The sequence below is a fragment of the Enhydra lutris genome, unplaced genomic scaffold (assembly GCF_002288905.1).
Source record: "Enhydra lutris kenyoni isolate GAN:26980312 unplaced genomic scaffold, ASM228890v2 scaffoldscaffold5, whole genome shotgun sequence".
NCBI classification, from domain to species: domain Eukaryota; kingdom Metazoa; phylum Chordata; class Mammalia; order Carnivora; family Mustelidae; genus Enhydra; species Enhydra lutris.
This window is the reverse complement of record NW_019154089.1, coordinates 268,861-293,048: the sequence shown is the minus strand read 5'-3', so window position 1 is coordinate 293,048 and position 24,188 is coordinate 268,861. Positions and strand designations below refer to the sequence as shown.

The following is a 24,188-nucleotide window of genomic DNA, read 5'->3' as shown; positions in this document are numbered from 1 at the left end:
GCCTGGAATGGTTTATCTCCAAGGGAGTGGGCAGGTGAAGGATGGGAGAAGGCAGTCCTGAGGATGGCAGTACCAAAAGAAATAAAGTGGGGTACCTGGATGGCTCAGTGGGTTAAGCCTCTACCTTCGGCTCAGGTCATGATCTCAGGGTCCTGGGACCAAGCCCTGCATGGGGCTCTCTGCTCGGCAGGGAGCCTGTTTCCCCGTCTCTCTCTGCCTGCCTCTCTGCCTACTTGTGATCTCTGTCTGTCAAATAAATAAATAAAATCTTAAAAAAAAAAAAGTGAAAAAGTACACCTGAAACTAATATAACACTGTATGTTAACTACACTGGAATTAAAATAAAAACTTAATAAAAAATTTTTTAAAGATTTTATTTATTCACCCGACAGAGATAGAGATCACGAGAAGGCAGAGAGGCAGACAGAGAGAGAGTGGGGGAAGCAGGCTCCCCATTGAGCAGAGAGCCCAATTTGGGGCTTGATCCTAGGACCCTGAGACCAGGGCCTAAGCTGAAGCAGAGGCTTAACCCACTGAGCCACCCAGGGTGGGGCTTGATCCCAGAACCCTGAGACTGAAGGCAGCCTGAGCTAAAGGCAGAGGCTTAACCCACTGAGCTACGCAGGTGCCCCAAAACTTAATAAATTTTTAAAAAGGATGTTTGTGGGCACCAAGGTGGCTTAGTCGGTTGGGTGCTGCCTTTGGCTCAGGTCATGATCCTGGAATCCTGGGTTCAAGCCCCACGTCGGGATCCTTATTCATTGGAGAGCGTGCTTCTGCCCCTCACCCTGCTCATGCTCTCTCTCTCTCTCTCTCTCTCTCCGTCTCGGTCTCTCGCTCTCTATCTCTCAAATAAATAAAATCTCAAAAAAAAATTTTTTTTAAATGATGTTTGTACCAGGATGGAAACACAAAATTGAGAGCTTTATAGAAGTCAGACTTGGGGTGTCTGGGTTGCTCAGTTGGTTAAGCAACTGCCTTCAGCTCGGGTCAGGGTCCCAGGATCCTGTGATCAAGCCCTGCATTGGGCTCCCTGCCCAGCGGGGAGCCTGCCTCCCCCTCTCCTTCTGCCGCTCATGCTTGTACTCTTCTGCTCTCTTTCTGTCAAATAAATAGATCGAGCCTTTAAAAAGAAAAAAGAAGAAGAAGTTAGACTCACAGGTGTAACTCTAGAAGGTTAGGGTATAAAAAGATAACTTTTAGGAAACAAATTTGTATCTACAAGGAAACAGGGATGATGAGAAGCTTATTGTTACTAGAGTTACTAGAGAAGCTCTTAAGTGTCGAATCCCAACAGTGTACCTGGCCTCTGGATTACAGCTGCCAGTGAATGTAAAAAACAACCAAACAAACTTAAAAAATGTAGGAAGTCTGAATAAACATGTTTGTTGTTGATGGTCCAAGAATGCTTACTTCCAACATTGGGCCAATCCTGTGCCCAGAGCTGTTGCTCTAGCTAGCACCATGGGCCAACCTGAGTAGTGAGGTGACATTTCCCAAGTCTTCTCTTTTATGTTTTTTGACTCTGCACTATAGATACTGTCTTACTCAAAACACATGTGTCACATCTCTTTTCCCATAATCATCTAGGGTCAACCAAAAGTCTGTAGCAAGGCTCAAAGCCTCAGCCTGTGTGAATTAATGATTTACTTTACATGATGCATACCAAACTACATGTCAGAGAGTTTTGGGGGGAAAAGAGTATCACCAGGTATGTAGACAGCCCTGAGGTGGACACCTTTGAGCCTGTGAGATTGGATCTGTGTTTAATGATGAACCATGGGATACAGATAACCTATTAACAAGGAAGTATGTATGTTGATGAGGGGGTCTTTGTTGTTGAAGTTTCAGAATCTTTAAATCCTGTGTTGTTGCCCCCTGTTGTTATAAAATAATCTTTTAGAACAAGAGAGAAGAAGACTTAATGAATTATTATTTGTTGAAACTGTGACAAACACTTTATATGCATTGGATACTTAAACAAGAGAGAAACACATTGTCATTCCCATGTTTTAGATAAGGAAATTGAGACTCATAGAAATTAAGTGATTTCCATACATTTACACATTTAGTGTTTTTTGCTCACTGTTATAGTCCCAGTGTCGAGCAAGGTGTCTAGCACATAGTGGTGTTTCATATTTGTTCACCCATATCTGCCCATTTCTGCAGATATCCCCTATGTCTGCCTGCTAGTGAACCCTGTGCACTTAACTAACACATTACTGATACTTTGTCCCACATGCCAAGTGAAGGGTATAGTTTGGTAACTTGGACAACACTATTCATTGTCCGAGTTCCAGGCTGACTGTGAGTTCTGTATTAGTTTCTCATTACTGTTTTTTTTTTTTTTTTAAGATTTTATTTATTTATCTGAGATGGAGAATGAGAGAGAGAGCATGAGCAGGGGGGTGGGAAGTGGGGAGTGGGGATTGAAGGTGGGGAGCAGGGGGAGGGGGAGAGGAGGAGCAGGCTGTCTGCTGAGCAGGAAGCATAATGTGGGGCTTGATCCCAAGACTCTGGGATCATGACCTGAGCTGAAGGCAGACACTTAACCGATTGAGCCACCCAGGCGCCCCTTCTCATTACTATTATAACAAGTTACCACAAACTTCATGACTTAAAGCAATGCAGATTCACTGTTATACAGTTCTGGAGGTGAGAAGTTTTACTTGGCTTAAATCAAGGTGGATTCCTGTTGCTATATAACAAGTATCCACTTTCCTTCAGTTTCTAATAACCTGTTTCTCATTTGCATTAGAGCTGTCACTGACAGCCTCTTTAATTGTCCATATTTCTACTACCAGTTTGTTCATGACCATTTAGGTATTCCCTAAGATGATGATATGTTTTCTCTAACATTTCTCACTTCTTCCTGAATTCTCTCTAGCAGTGTCTTAGTAACTACTTTTCTACTAAGAGTCTGTTCAAAGTATGCTAGGCACTTTATCTCATGCTTCTCAGAATTCTTCCAATCTCCAACCATTGCTCAATTCCAAAACCATATCAACATTTTTAGTTATTTTAGTTATTTCTAATAGCAAGACTCCACTTATAGGTACCAAAATCTGTGTTAGTTTCCCAGGACTGCTGTACCATATTACCACACATTAGGTGGCTTACACCAATACAACTTTATTATCTCATAGTTCCGGAAATAAAAAATCTAAAATAGATTTCCCTGCATTTAAATCAAGATATCAGCAGGGCTCCATTCCTTCTGGATGCTGTAGGGGAGGGGCTCTTTCCTTGCTTTTTCCAGCTTCTAGAGGTTGCCTGCATTTCTGGGCTCCTGGATCCTTTATCTTCCAGGCCAACAGGATAGCATCCGCAGATCTCTCTCTGACTCTGACTTTCCTGCCTCCCTCTTTCCCTTAGAAGGACCCTTGTGATTACATTGGGCCTACTTGTATAATCCAGGATAATCTGTTTTAACATCCTGAGTTTAATCACATCTGCAAATTCCCTTTTGCCATATAACATCACATTCACAGGTTTCAGGAATTAGGATTTCAGCATTTTGAGGGGGACCATTAGCTCAGGGTCTTTCATGTTCAGGCAGCTGTGGCTGTGTGCATCTGTGTGTTGCAAACTTCAGTAGAGATAAAGGTAAAATAAAGTGCATATCAGGACCATGAAGAGGTGTGATGAGAGTCCGTGAGGACTAGACTTTACACAGCTTTGGAGGCTATTATTAATTGTCTGAACTTTGGTGGAGACTAATTAATCACCTCCCTTTCCCTCTAAGAATTAATTAAGAATAGATTCAAGGAGCCAACTGAGGAATCAAGGTTCAGAATCAGATTTATTATTGGTAAAGATGGTGTGGGGAATATGGTAGAGCCTCCACCTCCCAAACACAATGGAGGAAAATCAAGAATGGCAGACCACTCTCTTGGTGAGGAGGAGGAACCATTCTGGTTTGATTACCAAACGGAGCTGGAGCAGAGAGTGACAAAGAGTCAGAGGAGAGGTATACCATGAAAAAACAGTGACTGTTAGTGCTCACTTTCCCCAACCAAAAAGCATGATCCATTTGAAATATGACTTATGGTAATCTCCCCAACTGGACATACAACTTTTCCTTCCTGGGAAGAATAAGTATGGAAATGGAGCTAAAGGTGAGAACCCATTTCCTAGGCCATTCCCCATGGAAGGAAGTATTGGTTGCTGGGTGTTTCTCTATGGGCAGAGGTGAAAATGGGGAGAGAGGAGGAAGATGGCACATTGTTATGTTAGCGGCTAAGAGATATTGTTCTGTCCCAGGCCTAAGTATTTTCCCAAGAGTTAGAGCAGTCAGGAGAAGACAGGAACTCTTTGGATCACCCACAGCCTGATCTGGAAGGAGTCAATTAAAGGGCACGATAGCTAGTGGGAAAGTCACTGTCCCCAGGGTGATGCCAGGAGATAAGGAACAGTGCATGTTGCCTGCCCTGTGTATGCATCTAGCACCTGTGTCTAGGTGAAAGCAGATGAAAGCAGGTCTTCAGTACTTCCCTGAAGAAGAAAGTGGGGAGCCTGATTGGTGTGCACGTGTGCATTGGGAGTTGTGGGCAGTTCGGGGGAGGAGATACTTCAGCCGGCATTCATCTGCTTTTCCTGAGTGTGACGTCCTGCGTCAGGGACAGAGGTTGGGATGGTGACAGGACAAGTCTGTGGATACACAGGACACAGGATTTGTTTGTGTGTTTTTTAGGAGCATTTTGTATTACAGACCTATTCTCATACTAGCTGCCTCCTTGAGATTGGAGCAGACCAGGCACCTCCAAAGCCTAGAGCCTCTCAGCCCCCTCAGCAGCTCTGCCTGGGGACCAGATCCCTCCCCGTGCCTCTGACAGTGATTAGGCCTGATACCCATGACAGAGCCTCCCTAGAGGCCAGCATCCCCTCTACAGGGGATTGCATCACCAAGAAATTAATCCGGTTGTCCTCCCTGCGGTCTGCAGTGAGTGGGGTTGCGTTTAATCAATCGTCAGTGCCATGTCTGTTTCCTTCTGTTTGACCAAGTATAAATTGATTCTAAATATTTGCTTTGGGGAAATTTCTTTTGTAAGAGTGAGCTCTCTCTAAATTGAGGGATTTCGAGATAAAAATGAGCTTCTTTTGTCTTCTCTCCCTCAGGGTTGCAGCCCTGCATTTAGGATACTAACTGTTTAAATGGTTGTAATTTTTTTTTAAGATTTTATTTATTTGTTTGAGAGAGAGAGACTGAGAGATCACAAACAGGGGCGAAGGTTGTGCCAATACCATACGGTTTTGATTACTACGTCTTTGTGTAGTGTATCTTGAAATCTGGGATTATGGTACCTCCAGTTTTGTTCTTTATTTTTATTTTATTATTTTTTTTTTCAAGATTGCTTTGGCTATTCAGGGTCCTTTGTGGTTCCGTACAAATTTTAGGATTACTCTAGTTCTGTGAAGAATGCTGCTGGTAAGGGCACTTGAGTGACGACTCAGTTAAGTGTCTGCCTTAGGCTCAGGTCATGATCTCAGGGTCCTGCTCAGCCGGGAGTCTGCTTCTCCCTCTCCCTCTGCCTGCTGCTCCCCCTGCTTGTGTTCTCTCTCTGTCAAATAAATACATAAAATCTTTAAAAAAAAAAAAAAAAGAATGCTGCTGGTATTTTGATAGCAATTGCATTAAATCTGTAGATAGCTTTGGGTAGTATGGACGTTTAACAATATCTGTTCTCCCATTCCATATGCATGAAATATCTTTGCATTTGTTTGTGTCATCTACAATTTCATTCATCAGTGTCTTCCAAGTTTTCAGAGTACAGGTCTTTCAACTCCTTGGTTAAGTTTATTCCTAGGGATTTGTAGGGGTTTTTTGTTTTTGTTTTTGGTGCAATCGTAAATGGAACCGGACTGTTTTCTTTATTTCTCTTTCTGCTACTTCATTATTAGTGTACAGAAATGCAACAGATTTCTGTATATTGATTTTGTATTTTTTAATTTCTTTTTCATTTCTAGTAGGATTGGAAACTTTTTAGAAATGTGGAACCAAAAGGGAGGTGATTACAGCATTTTTGTAAAACGGACTGGCCTTGGAAATGTTCTGAGCTAATGCTGGTGCACTTGATCTGATCTTGTCGGTGAAAATGGGGAGAGGGAGGCCAAGTTTGTTTAAATTTTGCCTTGGTTTGCTCCTTAAGGGAGGCAGCACAGCATTGCACAATGCCTCAGGTCCCTGTTCTGCTCAGTCATTGTGCCTCAAATTTATTAGTGTGTAGAAGGGGAGAGACTGTTGCTGTAAGGATTAAATGAGCTAGTGCAGGCAGAATGCTCAGTGCCGTGCTTAGCTCATGGTAAACATTCAAAAAATGTTATCATTTATGCAATTTAATATTCCTGGCACTTAGCACAATGCCTGGCACACAGTAAAAACAGGATGCAAAATGGTTTTGCTAAATTAAATGAAATGGTATAGGAAGTGCAAGGGGGTGTGGAGTAATGGTGGTGCAAAGGGTTTTCCCCAGATGACACTCCTTCTCTTGTCCTCCTTCTCCTATAGTGTTCTGATGGCACCTCCATTTTATACCCTCTGTGCAGGGAGATCACTGCTTGTCTAGAAATGGTTGCTCAAGGCTGAGAAGTGACACAGCAACACAGGGCCTGGGATTGCTGCCAAATTTTAAGAAGCGCAGACTGCAACCAAGTGAGGGGGATGGGGAGAGAGGAAAAGTTTGAAAACCCAACTAGACCCACCCAGAAGCAGTTTTTTTGTTGGGTGAAAAGACTGTGGTTCCCAGTTTCAGGTGGGGCCGGCAGCAGGAGAGATGGAGGAAGGGTCCCTGTCTAGTTGTGGTGCTGAAGAAGGGACCCAGCAGGGGCCTCTTGGGTCCAGCCAGGGCTGCTTCATGGGGCCTTGTGCCTAGAAAGGCCTCTTTGGTTTAATATTACGCTGTTGCCATCTTTGAGTACTTAGGGGAATTTTTTATGGGCCCTGCAAGTTATGCAGCTGGTCCTGGGTCCAGACTGTCTAGGGCAGCGATGTTTTGTTTCAGCTAATTTTTGAGCCGGTTTTTGAATTTGCAGCGGATTAAGTAGGGGCTGGGCTAGTCATCTTTTTCATCTCTCCCTGATTTAATTATAAGGCCAAAAATTGTGATGAATGAAATCCATACAAAACTACAGTAAAATGACTAGTACCTTACCTCCCATCTCCAGTCACCCTCCCAGGAAGTCACCACTATCAATAGTTTAGTGTGTACCCCCAGCTTTTTGATAAACATGAAGTTCAAAGTGCTGTAGAATAAAATAACATGTAATTGTATTGTTGGTATGAATATTAAACAGTACAGCATCGTTTGCATGAAAATATTCGTTTCCCTCAATCCCGCTTCCCTTCAGTGAGACAACCACTGTTAACAGTTTTGTGTGTATCCTCAAAATATTTTTTTTAAGTTAACACTATTTATTTATTTATTTATTAAGATTTATTTATTTATTTGTCAGAGAGCGAGCGAGCACAAGCACAGGGAATGGCAGACAGAGGGAGAAGCAGGCTCCCTGCTGAGTAGGGAGTCTAATGTCTCCACCCCAGGACCCAGAGATCATGACCCGAGCCGAAGACAGATGCTTAACCCACTGAGCCACCCAGGCGCCCCAACAGACTTTATTTTTTTGAGCTGTTTTAGGTTCACAGGAAAATTAAGTGGAGAGGACAGAGAGTTCCCATATGGCCCCGTCCTCACAGGTGCACAGCATTCCCGGCTCCTGCTATCCAGGACCACAGTGTCCATTTGGCATATTCGAGGAACCCACAATGACAGGCATGATCACCCAGAGTCCATCGTTCACACTAGAATTCCCTCTTCCAAATATTTTTCAAAGTAATTTTTAATTACATAATTCAACTAAGCCAGCCTGGCACTCCTGAATGGTTTTTTTGCTTGTTAAAAACAAACAGCTTTTCAAAAAGCAAAATGAGATGTTATGCATAGTAATATACAGCTTTGTTTTTTAACAAACACCTTTTCAAGTCAGTGCATATAAACCCACTTCATTTTTTTAAAATAAGGATATACTGTGTCGTATGCCTGTATTATTATTCATTTATCCAGTTTCTTATTGGTATCTCTGTTTTTTAAACAATGCAATGTACATTCCTATACATTTATCTTGTGCACTTCCTTGTGCATTTCCTTGCGAATAATATTAGTAATAGCTTACTGGTATTAAGCACTTAAGCCGTTTGTTTACTTAAGCCAAGCACTGTCTTAAGCACCTTACATGTAATATCTCCTTTATTCTGTATAGCCTCTCCCAGAGATGAGTCTATTATTATACCCATTTTAATGCCTAGGAAGTTGAGGTACCTAGGGTTAAGTAAGATCCCATATCTGCCTAGTTAAGTGGTGGGGACAAAATCCGAAACAGGGCTCTTTAATTTCTCGACCAGTGCTCTGCACACACTGTCTCTAGAAAGTTTAATGCCATCTCTTTGCCAAAGTTTCTCTACCTTGTTTATTCCTTATTTTGCTTTTTGAAAACCTATTTATTATTTTTTTAAATAAGCAAAAAACATTCGGGGGTGCCTGGCTGGATTAGTCGGAGGAGCATGCAACCCTTGATCTTGGGTGTAGAGATTACACCCCATTCATTACTCTACGCCCCATGTTGGGTGTAGAGATTACTTAAAAATAAAATCTTAAAAAAAAAATTCATGTATCAACTGGGGCCCAAGGGTGCAGGGGCACCTGGCTCCGGGGATCCCAAACAGACCAGGTGTGGTTCCTCGCTGCCGACAGAATCCAAAGGCAGAAAGACGAGGGGTGGGGAAACAAGAAAGGAATTTATTTCAGGGAGGCCAGCACTGTGAAGACAAGACATCAGATTGGTGTCTCAAAGACCATCTCCAAGATGTTGCCGTCTCCAGTGTGGGGCCAAGGTCGGAGGGTGTGTGTGCTGGGCAGTAAGGGTTAGGCTGCTCACTGTGTTGGGGTCAAGCATTCAGGGTCTTACTGGAGTCAGGGCCTTAGTTAGTGCTTGAGGGGGCAGTTTCAGTTCCTATCAGGGGCCACTTTGCCAGCTGGGAAAGATAAGCTGGAAAGAAGAACTTAATAGGTTAGAAAGTACAGACAGAGGTCACTGCCTCTGCTGTGAAGTCCCCTTTCACTTAAAACAACATTGTGTTTATTCATTTGCCTTCTTCTGCACTTTAGCTCTTTGAGAGCAGGGCTCAGTGTCCTAATATTATTCATATCCCTGCCCTTATTCCTAGTGCAATGTCTCATTTATTGTCCATGATAAATACGTTTAATGGCTTAACAGTGCCTCTTGGAGGTAGCTGCTGTGTCCAGCCTATGGGTGAAGAGAACCCAAGTCAGTGTAGTGGAAAAAAGAGTGGAAGGTGGAATGGTAGGGCCGCAATTTGAACCCGAGGCTTTTGATGCCCCATCTGTTGGGCGGTCCACTGTGTCCAAACTGCCTCCTCCCCACCAGCCTCCAAAGGCTCTGGAGAATGGCTCCCTGCCTAGCAACCCGTTCCAGAAGCTGGGAAACTTCACAGCTAGTGTTCTTTAATGATCTCTGGGAGGGGCAGAGCCAGATGGGAAGAGGACCCCTGGAAAAGAGAGTTCCTGGCAGTACCGCATCCAAGAATAAATGGGGGGGCGGGGTCCGTGGGGAGTCAGGTTCCTCAGAGGGATGCTACGTTGTAATAATACCTATCCTCTATTCCGGCTTCTGCACGCCAGGCATTGTTCTGCGTGATTTATGAGCATTGTGTCTTCTTAATGCTCACAGTTCCATTAGGTGGATATTGTTATCTCTATTTTACATATGAAAGAATGCAGGCTGGGAGGACAAGTGACTTGCTCAAGGTTGCACAACAAGTAAGTGATAAAGCTGGGATTCCAACTCCAAGCTGTGTGTGTGTCCCCCAAACCTCCATTTTAAGCCTACTGCTATCCCTAGGTTATAAGAGCCTGCTGAGGCTGAGGGCAGTTTAAAAAGAAAGCTATAAAGGGAAGTTGCCCTCTGGACTGTGGGGGACTCTAGCAACCAGGAATAAGGTACAGAAAACCTTGTAGCTTGAGCCCTGCTGGGTTAGGGGGTCATGGAAAGAAATATATATATTTTTTCTAGCTGACTTTGGAGAGCTTAGAAGATTTGAAACCAGCCATTCCAATTTTTGAATCTAGGTTCACAGCACATGATGCCTTTCTACTCTTAACCTAGAAATGGTAGAGTTATTTCGGGCACAAAGCAAGAGCTGTGGCTTTAAAAATATGCCGCTGGATTTATCTCTTCCGCTCCAAGATTACTGAAAATTAGCCCAGCTGTGGTCCGAGGCAACAGAGAGCCACAAAATCTCCTTCCAGATCCTGCAGACCCCCACCCCCAACACCACCCCCAAAGGAGGTGAGACACCCAGGAGTGGCAGCCTGGGCTGGGGGTGGGGGATGCTGGATTCAGATCTTCCCGTCTCCCATCACACTCACACCACCCCCTCCCAGCTACTCTAAGGGTCAGAATGCTAGGTCTGTGAATGAGCTCTACTCTCCTCCCTCATCCCCAAGGCTTCACAGAAGTAAAATAATAGTAACAAATCGATTACTAAGCTGGGGAATCCATGCGAGAAGAATTTTTCAGCTTTATTACCAAATCCCTGTGTGATTTAGAGCAAATCACCTTGTTGCAAATTAAGCTTTCAGTTTCCTTACCTATAATATGGAAACCCTTTTCTATATATGTAAAGGGTTATATACGTGTGTGTGTGTGTGTGTGTGTGTATAGAAAAGGGATATATATATATAAGATGTATATATAAGGGTTTCCATATATAAGTATAGAGATAAACATGTAAATATGCAGATATATATTTAAATATATAAAAATATATTATCTCCTTTTCCCATGAAAACTGAGATATTAAGTGATTTGCTAAACATCACATGATTTATATGGTATAGCCATATTTAAACTTACTATTCTGATCATAGAGCCTAATGTCTTAGAGGACAGGCATTATATTTTTACGTTGTCTTGTTTCCATGGAAAAGTCTTTCCACCATCATTTGAAGATCTAAGAAGCAGTGGGGAAATGGTGGAAATGCTAGCCCAGGTGGCTTGAGATTTTTCCCCCTCTCTCTGATCCTGGACAGGATTTGGGTTGCAGACCACGGTTCTCCTGTGATTTGTGGGCTGTAATTACTCAGATTAACGTTGCCCAATTCATAAAGGCTGAGCGAGGAAGAGGAGGCGGAGCTTGTTCAAGCAGCCCACAAGCCCCACAGATGGTAGGTGGGGGTGGGGATGCAGCTAGGGACGCTGTACCGCGTAGTCTTTCCACAGGTTTGGTGGTGGATGGTTTTTGCCTTTTGGTCAGGCTGAGCATGTATGATTCTACAGTCTGCCAAGTTCTGCTACAGACACACACACACACACCTGAGAGACATACGGACACATGCAATGGTTGCTCAAAGCCAGGAGGGTACAAACAAATCCAGAGCTGTTTGAGCTGCAGTGGCTGGCTTGGGTAGGGAGAGGAGTCAAGGAATGGGGAGAAGGGGGGTGTCCCTACACAGAAAGCCTGGATGTTCACCTGCAAACCCAGAATGCGCAGAACCATCCGTGCTCTGACTTTCCCCTGGGCAGCCAGAGGCAGCAGCAGCAGCCCCAGCCAGATAACAAGCGAGCAATCCCGGGGAGCTGTCTGGCTGGGCCGGAAATGGCTGTAATCATTTAATAGCCTCTGCTGGCTGCATGGACGTAGCAGAGTAGGCGGGAGGCAGGCTCCAGAGTGCTGTCTGGCAAGATTGCCCTGGCTTTAATCAAAATGATGGGTTTTCTGGAAGCTCTTTATTAACCTTAGGACCAAAATCCCAAGGATGGCAACAAAGGGATGAATGGGGAGGAAAGGGGAGGGCTGAAACGTGCAGAATGGACTGGGATTTTCCTGAGCTTGTCACTCCTGCATTCGTGCCCCTCCCCCAGCCTCCACCTCTTTCTGCTGATTCTAGCTTAGAGGTTTCTGCCTGCATCTCTCTCTCCCAGATGGTGGCAATACAAATAGGATCAAAGTAATTGCAAGGGTCTTCATAGCTCAGAATGTGGTGCAGTGAGACCGCCTAGAGTCCATCCAGAGCCCTAGGCTCTACCTGTTCATAACCGCAAGACTGTTGGTCCTTAGTCTCTTCATCTATAAAACAGACATATCTACAAAACAGACATGGACATTGACAATATTTACTTCATATGGTTCTTGTGAGGAGCAAAAATTATATTGCATGTAGATCTGCGTAGCCCAGTGCCACACACATAGGAAGATCCCAATAAACATAAAATACATCTATAATCCTGTGGTGTAGACAGGAAGGTGATCATCTCCATTTTATGGATGAAGAAACTGTAGTTCAGAAATATTTATGTAAGTTGCCCAGGACTGCGTGCTATTAGGTGAGAGAGTCGGGGCAAGCTCTCAAGTTCAGAAGCAAGATGAACGGAAGAGAAGAGAATTCAGCCATCTCCCACATTTTCTAGCCTATGCCCCTCCAAGATCTTTCCTGAAAACCCTATCCTTGGTCAGAACGACTTGGTTTTGTTCTTTTGGGGAGAATCAAGGTCAATCAGAAAAACGCTGTGCTAGTCTAGAGCCATTCAGAATAGGGGTTAGGGGTGAGTTTACAAGTCTGACATTTGCTTCACAATTTTCAGGACCTTCCCCAGTATCTGCATTGGCAAAACCTCCAGCCCTCTCATTCCCAGTCCCTGAGGCCAAACTCCAGCCAGAGATCCTTTAGCAGAAAAGAGGAGTGGAAGGATGTTGCCAAAAAGACGCGGGGCAGTGCCTAAGGGGGGAGGTGTCTAAAGTGGCTTATAGGGTTAAATGTTGTGGGCAGTTACCTCCAGAAGGCAGTTTTCTAAATAGCAGACCTATACACATTTTTAAAAACATGTATGTTGTTCTGATTTTTTAAAATATATTCCTACCTATGGTGGAGAAATCAGCCAATACTGGGGGAAAAAAGAAAAAGGCAAAGCCATTTACTGTAATTATGTTTATATGTTATTAAAGCCTTTTTAAATCCCATTGGGTTGTAATCTGAATGTCAGGGAAGGGCTCTGCCTAAGAATCCAGACCCCTGCTGGCTTGGCGTGTATCTGAAGTCCTCTTCCTGGGCTCTAACAGAGTCTTATCATTGCTAGTGAGCTAGATCCCCTGGGACCAGAGAAGAGGGACTTGTGGGAAGTCATGGGAGGGGGAAGGGAAGCAGCACCAAATGAAGAAACATTCCCTTAATTGACTATTTGCTGGTGCTGGCCTTGGTCTCTCTTCCTCTCTCATCTTCTTGAAAGAGGAGTCTCTCCTTGTTTTGGCCAGAAAAGTCCCAGCATTTTACGGGCAAAGCCCGCCAATGGTCTATAGGCCTGAAGATTAGGAGGCCAGTAAATGTTGTTTGTCAGATCCTGAAGCTATTATTTCTCCTGAATGAGCCCCTGGAGATGTTTGCTTATACTTCAACTAGAACAGGTCAGTCACAATGGCCTGTGAGAGACTCGAGAAACCAGATTTCGCTCTGCTCCGCAGAATCTGGATCAGAAGGGGATGCACGGGGATGGATCTCTCTGATTGCTTCTTGGAGTTTAAGGCTGAGTCAGACCAACCAAGGCTCCCAGCAAATGCCCAGAAGCTCACTGACATGTAAAAGCGGCTCATTAACTCTTAGCAGTCCTGCTGTGAGGGGCTTGCTCGGCCAACCCGCAGAGCCATTCATGTTCTTTAATTCTTCAAGATAAAGTTATCTCTGAGCTCTGCATCTCCAGATGACATTCCTGAGGCCTCCTGCGGAGTCCTGGCTGTGGCTGAAAAGAGTTTCCATCCTGGTTTATGTAAAGTCCAGGACTATGGAGTGGTAGGAAACCCAGTTTTCCTAGCTGTCAAATCCCAGGCTTTTTTTTTTTTTTTTTTTAGTATTTTTTTTATTTTTTTTACAGACAAAGATAGATTACAAAGTGGCAGAGAGGGAGGCAGAGAGGGAGGGGGAAGCAGGCTCCCCGCTGAGCAGAGAGCCCAATGCGGGGCTCGATCCCAGGATCCTGAGATCATGACCTGAGCCGAAGGCGGAGGCTTAACCCACTGAGCCACCCAGGTGCTCCAAATCCCAGTCTTGCTTTTGTTTCCATCTCTCAGGGACAAGGCCTGCATTTTGAAGGTAAGCAGGTAGGTTCTGGCTGAGCTCAAGTGCAGATTTATCTCAGTTGGATCAAAGAAATTAATCTCAGTCTTGGAGAAAAAGCATCCATGGCCCTATGTCCAAAGAGCTAGCAAGGAAGCTCCACCAGGGAAAGGAGGTTTGGGGGAGAGAAGAAAGGTTCTTGCTTCGTTTCCCAACTGCTTGCTGGTACTTGGACTAAATTTGCAATATTCTTAACCTGCGTTCCTCGCCCCGAGAGCTGTGCCATATATAGTTGCCCATATGTGATTCAGTTTACTGGGCTCTCACATCGAGCTGGTGATCAGGCTTAGCGCTTTCCACACGTGACTTCACTGTCTTTAGGGACAGGAGAAGTGCAGTGAGCTGAGAGCTGCTGGAGTGGCTGCCGCTTCTCATACAGTCTTTTCATTCACCCACTTCACAAGTATTTATTAAATACCTGTTTGAGGCCAGGAACTGCGCTAGATGTTGGCTGTGTAGTGGTGAATAAAACAACTATTTTTTCTCCCGCAGTGACAGATGGAGGTGAAGGGGCTGCTTGGCTAGGAGGGTCATAAAACGCCTCGGCCATGGGGTTACGTTTAAGCACAGACTTTAAGAATGAGAAGTCATGCTAAGAATGGAGGGTAGATCATTCTAGACAAAAGGAAACTGTGTGTGTACAGAACGTGAGGCAAAAACAGTCCCAAAGGGAGTTTGATGAACTGAAAGAAGGCCTGTGTGATAAGAGGGAGACTTGTAGGGGCGCCTGGGTGGCTCAGTGGGTTAAGCCGCTGCCTTCGGCTCAGGTCATGATCCCAGGTCCTGGGTTCGAGCCCCGCATCGGGCTTTCTGCTCAGCAGGGAGCCTGCTTCCTCCTCTCTCTCTGCCTGCTTCTCTGCCTACTTGTGATTTCTGTCAAATAAATAAATAAAAAATCTTTAAAAAAAAAAAAAAAAGAGGGAGACTTGTAGATGCAATTAGAGAATAAAAAAATAATAGGTTATTGATATACCTTTATATACCGTGTCAAGGCATTTGCCTTTTTTGTTGTTGTTGTTAAGGCAATAGAAGGCTTCTGAATAATTTTAGGCAGGGAAGTGATGTAATCTGGTTTCTATTTTTGAAGGATCTTACTGTATGTATCCTATACATCAGTTTTGGTTTTTTTTTTTTTAATTTATTTGAAAGAGAGAGACACAGAGAGAGGGAACACAAGCAGGGGGAGTGGGAGAGGGAGAAGTAGGCTTCCCACTGAGCAGGGAGCCCGATGCAGGACTCCATCCCAGGACCCTGGGATCATGACCTGAGCTAAAGACAGATGCTTAACCAAATGAGCCACCTAGGCACCCCTCTATACCTCAGGGTTTTTTTTTAAAAAAGGGGACAGACTTAAGGAATGAAGAGAACTCTGGCTCCTGGGGGGAGGGCTGGAGAGAAGGCTGAAGGGGAAGAGGCTATTGCTGTAATTCACAGTCAGGATAATGGTGCACTGAAAAAAAAAGGGTAGTGACAGCTCAGATGCAGAGAAGAGGACAAAGTCAAGGTACATTGAGGAGGCAGGAAGGACAGGTATTGATGGATGATAAATGCAGAATGGCTCTGAAGTTTCCGGCTTGAGCACTAAGGTGAGCGGAGAGATGCAGAAAGGACTAGATGAGAGGACTCAGGAGTTCTTTCAGCTTGAGATGCTCAGTGAGGCTTTGCAGAGGAGATGCGGGATAGGCGTTTGGAGACATGAGTCTGGAACACAGAGGGCTAAGGGCTTTACATGGAAATCTGTGTCTCATCAGCATCTTTGGACACTGTGGATACCCATGGACTTGGCTGAGATCCCAACAGGAGTGAAGAGATGAAGGTCTAGGGCCAAAAGAGAAAGGTCAGGACAGGGAACTCATAAAAACCAGTGTCTCCAGAAGGGACTGACAAATGCCACTGAGGGTTCACGACAGTGCAGACTAAATTGTGACTACTGGCTTTAGCAATAATGTGATTAGTGGGCTTGATATGGGCACTGTTACAAAAGTAGTGCTATGGATGCCAGATGAGAAGAGACAGGGAAGTGATAGGTCAGGAGATGGAGAGAGCAGATGTAGAGAATCCCAAACTGCAATCAAACACAAACGCTTTCTTGGCAGAACTTTTCACGATTCCACCAAAGGAGCAGTGACAGATACAAGAACACTACTGGGATGTCAAAGGGTTTCAATGTCATGGCCGCTGGGATTACTTTGCCCAGACAGATCATTACTCTTTCTCTCTAGCTCTGACCCCTACTCTTCTAGAAGTCATTGTGTCTTCCAGCTTGGCTCTTGGGAAAGTCTTACATCAAAAACCCCTGTGGATGCATAATAATTTCCCCCAGTCTCATTATTCCAAATTTCATCTCTCCTCTGGAATCTCCTTTGACTTTCTCAAATGTTTCACATGTACCTTGGTCATTGCATTTACCCAATTGCCTTATGATTGCTGGATTGTCTGTCCCAGCTAGACTCTGAGCACACTGAGGTAGGAGACTGGGTTTGGAAAGCCAGTTGGCTCCCAGTGCTTTACCCCAGTAGACCCATGTTTACAAAAGGATCCTCTCCGCCTGTGCCGGTCAGTATCCCCCTACACCCACACATCTTTCCATCACTTCTCTGCTTCATCCAACCACCCCTCAGGGTCACGGTGAAAGAATAGGGATCAAATAATTGATTCAACTAATTTATCTTTTGTTCTGGACAGAGTAGGTGTCAAAATACATGTGTAGCCAAAATTCACATGCTACGATTTTAGCATATTCTTCTTCTCCTTCTTTTCCCATCTGAAACTGCATCAGGTACCTCTAATCTAGGTTTTTTTCCCCATTACCTGGAGACCATTAAAGCATTTGGAGTATAATTGTAGACAAGTGTTCTTCAATCCCTTGGCAGTTTAGTTTGGTGACGTCGTTCGGCAGTACAGAATCTACTTAGCCGCCTCTTCTGTTACCAGCACTATTGAAACCTCCATTTTAAAAATTATGACAGCAAACTCGAGACCCCAGAGACCGTTAGAAGTGGCTTGAGAAACAGTAGCCTTAGTTGTAGTTGGTGACACCAAATGAGATTCAGGTATTTCAGCGGTGATTATAAGAACAAATGCCCAGGGCATCTTTCATTGTAGAAAAGGCTAAAAAAAAAGTTAACAGTACTAATTGCCCCAGGGAATGCACTGTTTACAACAGCTTTTAGAACTTCCGAGCTTTTGGTTTTTTTGTTTCTTTTTGTGAAAGAGATTCTCTTTAATAATATTGTTTTTCTTTTTACTGAGATATAGAAATACAACATTATATTAGTTTCAGGTGTACAGTATAATGATTTGATATTTGTATACATTATAAAATGATCATCACATTAAGTCGAGTTGACGTCTGTCACTGTATAGTTACAAAAGAATTTTTGTGTGTGTGATGAGAACTTGAATTTACTCTTTTAGCAGTTTTCAAAAATGCAATACAGTATTATTAACTGTCATCACCATGCTATATGTTACATCCTCATGACTGCTTTATTTATAACTTTAAGTCTATACCTTTTGACCTCCTTTATCCATGTCGCCCACACCTGTCGCCCTCCTGCCTCTGGCCTCCATCAGTCTGTCCTCTATATCTATGAGCTTGGCTTTTTGGTTTCGGTTTTGTTACCGTGCTTGTTTTTTCAGATATCACATGTAAGTGAGATCATATAGTGTTTGTCTTTTTCCTTCTGACTTATTTTGCTTAGAATAATGCCCCGAGAGTTCATCCATGTTGTTGCAAATACCAAGATTTCAGTACTTTTTATGGCCAAATGATATTCCATTATATAAATTGTCAAACCTAAAAATAAAATAGCCAGTTATTTTACCAGCAAAATGAGTTTATTAGGGAATAGCAGAGGAATTGCAATAACCTCTTAATAGGTTTCAGGAGGAAATTGGGGAGGGTTGTTTCAAACAAAAGTTCTTTGTGGGGGTGTGGGGATATGGGGGTGGGGGAGGCGCCTGGGTGGTTCAGTCAGTTAAGTGTCTGACTTTTGATTTCTGCTCAGGTCATGATCTCAAGGTTGTGGGATTAAGCTCAGCATCCAGCTCCATGCTCTATGGGGAGTCTGCTTGAGATTCTCTCACTCCCTTTCCCTTTGCCCCTAAAAAAAGTTCTTTGGAAAAGAACAAGAGTCGGGGCGCGCCTGGGTGGCTCAGTGGGTTGAGCCGCTGCCTTCGGCTCAGGTCATGATCTCAGGGTCCTGGGATTGAGTCCCGCGTCGGGCTCTCTGCTCGGCGGGGAGCCTGCTTCCCTCTCTCTCTCTCTCTCTCTGCCTGCCTCTCTGTCTACTTGTGATCTCTGTCAAATAAATAAATAAAATCTTTAAAAAAAAAAAAAAGAACAAGAGTCTTAGATTGTGGTGGTTTCTCTTTGACTTCAGGTGGTGGTTAGGGTGTTGTTGCTGGGACAGGAAGAGGTTGTCTTTTTTTTTTTCCTTAAAAGTAGGAGATAAAATTCCTACGTGAAAAGTATCTCTTTTTGTCAAGGTAAGAATCACCTTTCTTTGTTCGCTGGTAATGCAGGCTGCTAGGAGTGGTATGTGTGAGATATCTCTCCCCTTAGGGCTTCCTGACTCCCATTTTTTATTTTTATTTTTATTTTTTTTGAAGTAAGCTCCATCTGCAACCTGGGGCTTAAACTTACCACCGGGAGATGGAGAGTCTCATGCTCCAGGGACTGAGCGAGCCAGGCTCCCCTCCTGACCCCAATTTATTTTATTTTTATTTTTTAATTTATTTTATTTTTATTGACCCCATTTTAAATGAGATTATTTTTTACTCATTTTTACAATATATATCACATTTTCTTTATCCATTCATCCATCTATGGACACTCTTGTTGTTTGCATATTTTGGCTATGTAAAATAACACTGCAGTGAACATAGGAATGCACCTTTATTTTCGAGCTAGTGTTTTCATTTTCTTTTATTATTATTATTATTATTATTATTTTAAATTCTACTTATTTGACAGAGAGAGAGACAATGAGAGCAGGAACACAAGCAGGGGGAGGGAAAGCAAGCCTCCTGCCAAGCAGGGAGCCCGATGTGGGGCTCGATTCCGGGACCCGGGGATCACGACCTGAGCAGAAGGCAGATGCTTAACGACTGAGCCACCCAGGCGCCCCATCATTTTCTTTTATTTTTTTATGATTTATGTATTTGAGAGAGAGAGAGAGAGAGAGAGAGAGAGCTGGGGGAGGGGGAGGGGGAGAGGGAGAGAGAGTCTTTTTTTTTTTTTAAGATTTTTTTTATTTATTTATTTGTCAGAGAGAAAGAAAGAGAGAGAGAGCATGCGCACAAGCAGGCAGAGAGGCAGGCAGAGGCAGAGAGAGAAGCAGGCTCCCTGCCAAGCAAGGAACCCGATGCAGGAGCTCGACCCCAGGACCCTGAGATCATGACCTGAGCCGAAGGTAGCAGCTCAAGGCACTGAGCCACCCAGGCATCCCGGGAGAGAGAGTCTTAAGCAGAATCTGTACTGATTGCAGAGCCCAACATGGGGCTCAGTCTCAACCACTTGAGATCATGACCTAAACTGAAACCAAGAGTCAGAGGCTCAACTGAGTGTAAACACTCAAACCTCCCAAGTTAGCATTTCCTTTGGATCAATACCCAGAAGTACAGTCACTGGATTGATGTTATTTCTATTTTTAATTTGGGGGGGGGACCTCAATACTGTTTTCCAGAGTGGCTGTACCAGTTTGCATTCCCACTGACAATGCACAAGGGTTCCCTTTCTACATGTCCTCACCAACACTTGTCATTTCTTGTCTTTTCGATGATCTCTGTACTGACAAGTGGGAACCGATATCTCACTGTGGTTTTGATTTGCATTTCCCTGATGTTTAGGGATGTCGGGTACCTTTCCATGTACCTATTGGCCATGTGTCTGTCTTCTTTGGAAAAAAAGTCTATTCAAATCTTCTGCCTATTTTTCCATTGGATTGTATGCATTTTTGCTGTTGAGTTGTAAGAGTTCTTCATATATTTTGGATATTAACCACTTATCAGATATACGATTTACAAATATTTCCTCCCATCCAGTAGCTTCCCTTTTCATTTTGTTGATGGTTTAGTTTGTTGGGCAGCAGCTTTTTATTTTTATTTACTTATTTATTTATTAAAAGATTTTATTTATTTATTTGACAGAGAGAGATCACAAGTGGGCAGAGAGGCAGACAGAGAGCGAGGGGGAAGCAGGCTCCCTGCCGAGCAGAGAGCCCAATGCAGGACTCAATCCCAGGACCCCGAGATCATGACCTGAGCCAAGGGCAGCAGCTTAACCCACTAAGCCACCTAGGCGCCCAAGGGCAGCAGCTTTTTAGATGTGGTATAGCTTCTTTTTGCTTTTTTCTCTTTGGCTTTTAGTGCCAGATTCAAAAAGACTAATGTCAGGGCACCTGGATGGCTCAGTGAGTTAAGCGTCTGCCTTCAGCTCAGGTCATGACCTCAGGGTCCTGGTATTGAGCCCTGCATCAGGGAGCCTGCTTCCCCTTCTCTCTCTGCCTGCCTCTCTGCTTACTTGTGATCTCTGTCTGTCAAATAAATAAATAAAACCTTAAAAAAAAAGACTAATGTCATTGAGCTTATTGCCTATATTTTCTTTTAAGAATTTCATGCTTTGAGGTCTTAGGTTCAAGGCTTTAATCGGTTTTGAATTTATTTGTGTGTGTGGTGTAAAATGGGGGTCCAGTTTCATTCTTTTGCATGTAGCTGTCTGGTTTTCCCAGCACCACTAACTAAAGAAACTCTCCTCTCCCCACTGTATATTCTTGCCTCCTTTGTTGTAAACTAATTGACCATATATGTGTTGGTTTACCTCTGCATTCTCTATTCTGTTTCATTGACCTAAGTGTCTGGTTTTATGCCAACACTATACTGTTTGATGATTATAGCTTTGTGATATAGCTTAAAATCAGGAAGCATGATGCCTCCAGCCTTATTCTTTTTTTCTCATGATTGCTTTGGCTCTTTAGGGTCCTTTGTGGTTCTATACAAATTTTAAGATGTTTGTCCTATTTCTGTGAAAAATGCCATTGGAATTTTGATAAGGATTGCATTGACTCTGTAACAATATTAATTCTTCCAGTCCATGAGCACAGAATATCTTTTCATTTATTTGGGTCATTTCTTCAATTTCTTCCATAAACATCTTCAAGTTTATGGTACAGGTCCTTCACCTCCTTGGTGAAATGGATTCTCACTCCTTTTATTGCCTAGTCTGCTTTAACCCAGTACATTTCCCATCTTATTCTCAGGCAAAAGAATCACAACCATATTCTTTAGGAAATTCTTCACAAGGAACCAAAAGTATGTCACTAGAAAATTAGATTTCCAGACCTTCTGGTGAGAAAATCTGCCTTCCTGATTGTTTCCAAATGCTGACATTTCCCTCAGGCTTGAAGAAAGAACCCTTGATTTCTCAGGGTGGGGGTCAGGCTCATCTGTGCAGCTTCCCCTGTCTCCGCGACTCGTGTGGCCTGGAGGGCATGTGTTGACTCCTACTGACTTGTGACCTTCTGTCTTTCAGAACCGGAGGCAGGAGAGGTGTCCCCTCCAGTTGGGGCTGGTGTCAACAGCAACAGCTGGACCTTTAAATACGGACCAGGCAACCCCAAACAATCTGGTCCCGGTGAGTTGCCAGACAAATTCATTATCCCAGGATCTCCTGCAATCATCTCCATCCGGCAGGAGCCTACTAACAGCCAAATTGACAAAAGTGACTTCATAACCTTCGGCAAAAAGGAGGAGACCAAGAAAAAGAAGAAAAAGAAGAAGGGTAACAAGACCCAGGAAAAAAAAGAGAAAGGGAACAGCACGACTGACAACAGTGATCAGTGAGGTCACCTCATGGAAACAAGCCACTTAGCCAGTTTTTGTAATAACGGCAAATCTCTCCCATGTAGCAACTCCCCACTCCTTTCTCCTGTCTCCATGAGCCCTCTCCTATAGACCTCAGAAATCTGCAGAAAGTTCCCTGTGTCTATGTAGATCCCATTGAACAGGTTTTGTCTTGAAAGCTTTACTAAGTCTGGTGTTAACTCTTTCTCTCCACTCTGGCTTGTTTTCAGAACCTAAAAAGCAGACCCAAGTTTCCTTTCTCCTCCGCCGCAAAGGAGAGGCTTCCCAGTCCCGCCAGTGAGAGGTTGGAAACTCTCTGCCCTGTGCTCCGGGGATGCTGTCTTGATGACACTTGCAGGGCAGGCACAAAGGTTTTGAGATTGAGCAGCTGGGGTTCGGGGGGCCACTGGGTTGGTGTGATCACTGGTGGTGCGGGAGGGAGTGCCAGACCTCGGCTGGGCGGGGCCAGATGAGACCAGCCCGCCTGAGGAGGGCTGGTGGGAAGAAAGGCAAAAGAATGGCAGGAGTGGCCGATCCAGGGGGGAGCGCGAAACGAAAAGGGACCAGACTTTCTAAACCTTATGACGCAAGAGGCGGTGGCCACCCTCCCGAAGACAAAACTGCCCCCACTGACCAGGCCCTAGGAGGCCTTAAGTCTGTCGCTGTGGTGTCGTGATCCCTACAACTCACATCACACCGACAAGCCAACAGCTCAGTGTTGCACGGGGCCAACCAGGGCGACAGAAGCAGATCTGATGTGTTTGCGGATGTCCTTGTGCTCACTTTCTTACCCATTCTTTTGCACACAATGTTTATGAAAAGGCCTGGTCCTTTTCCAACACATATGCAAAAGCAAAGACAAAAGAAAACCCCAACACCTCACTTTATGCTGTTTGTTGTTTGATAGATTTATTTAAAAAAAAGAGAAAAATCTATAGCTATAAATCTTTAAAGAGAAATATGATGACTACAGTTCCCCTCAACTCTCCTCAAAAGAGAATCCAATCTACAGCCATTTAAACAACCACTGCTGCTACAGAAGTGCTTTAAGAGAATTGCCTGGAACATCTGTATTATACTGGCCACCTGCCAATCACAGCTTTACTCTTTCAGGTCACTCTGGGGCTGCCTCTTGCATGTATTAATTCCTAAATAAAAAGATCTTTCTCTCTCTTTTCTAAGAAACAATTCTGTGCACTTTGAATACACAACCTTCTCTAGCCAACTATATTGAGACCCTGAAATTGAAGAAAAATCATTGTTTTCTCAAACACACAGTGAGCCGACTTTTCAATCCTCAAATTCTGTGCTTTGTCTTGGTGTGCTAGCCCACACCTCCTCTTTGGTTTAGTTTGCCTTTTTTAGAACACTCTGAATTGCTAATCTTGCTAACACCTATGATGTTACCTGAAATCAATCTCCCATATGTATGCTGTATGCTATTATAAGACTCCTGAAATATACTTACTCTGTGCTTGTGTATGTGAATGTTTATGCAACTATTACCTAGAGTGAACTTTAAGCTTTATTGTTGAATGTAATTCCATCCTATTTCCTTTTGTACACCTGTGAAAAAGTGGAGTAGTGTTTTTTTAACCATTGTTTAATCAGCTTTTGTGTATTAAAGACACAGTAAAATTTCTTTCTTAAATCAAGACACTGGTGATTCAAGGAATTTTATTTATGGTCAGCCAAGAGCTGTCTCTTGCCAAGACTCCTGCTGGCAAGGGAATGGATAAAGCTGTTTTTTTCTAGTAACAATTCTGGAATGAATACCGCAGTTATTCCCTGAAGGTATGCAAGCACAAAATTTACCAATCTGACCTCGCTGAAGTCACAGAATGCTTTGAAATTCTAATGACATCTGGAATATCAGCTTATAGAGAAGAATAAAATTTACTGTCACCTTAGATAAGAAATTTTAATTTTGTTAAAATGTACAATTTAGAAGTTTAATTATATTATCTTTTCAAAGTTATCATAAAAGAGGTAGGAGTCTGTTATTAAAACAAAAGCATTAAATCTCAAAAAAAAAAGCCTGTTTTGTCTACTTTAGCTTCATTCTCCCATATTTTGAAGGGTGTGTAACTTCAGCTCTGCAGGATTGCATGGGGTAAAACTTGTTGCCAACACATGTGAACCATTGCTACATTGTAGGTTGTG

At 43.6% G+C, this 24,188-nt stretch overlaps 1 protein-coding gene across 2 annotated transcripts in view; it reads left to right on the top strand.

The window, feature by feature from the left end:
* LOC111141133 (protocadherin alpha-C2) overlaps positions 1–22,074 on the top strand; it is a 44,745-nt gene extending 22,671 nt beyond the window's left edge. For both annotated transcript variants that reach the window (XM_022493480.1, XM_022493479.1), the window contains one exon: positions 21,715–22,074. In XM_022493480.1, the coding sequence (XP_022349188.1) occupies positions 21,715–22,025 (311 nt within the window). In that variant the 3' untranslated portion in view covers positions 22,026–22,074. The remainder of the gene's footprint in view (positions 1–21,714) is intronic.
* Positions 22,075–24,188: the final 2,114 nt, after the last annotated feature.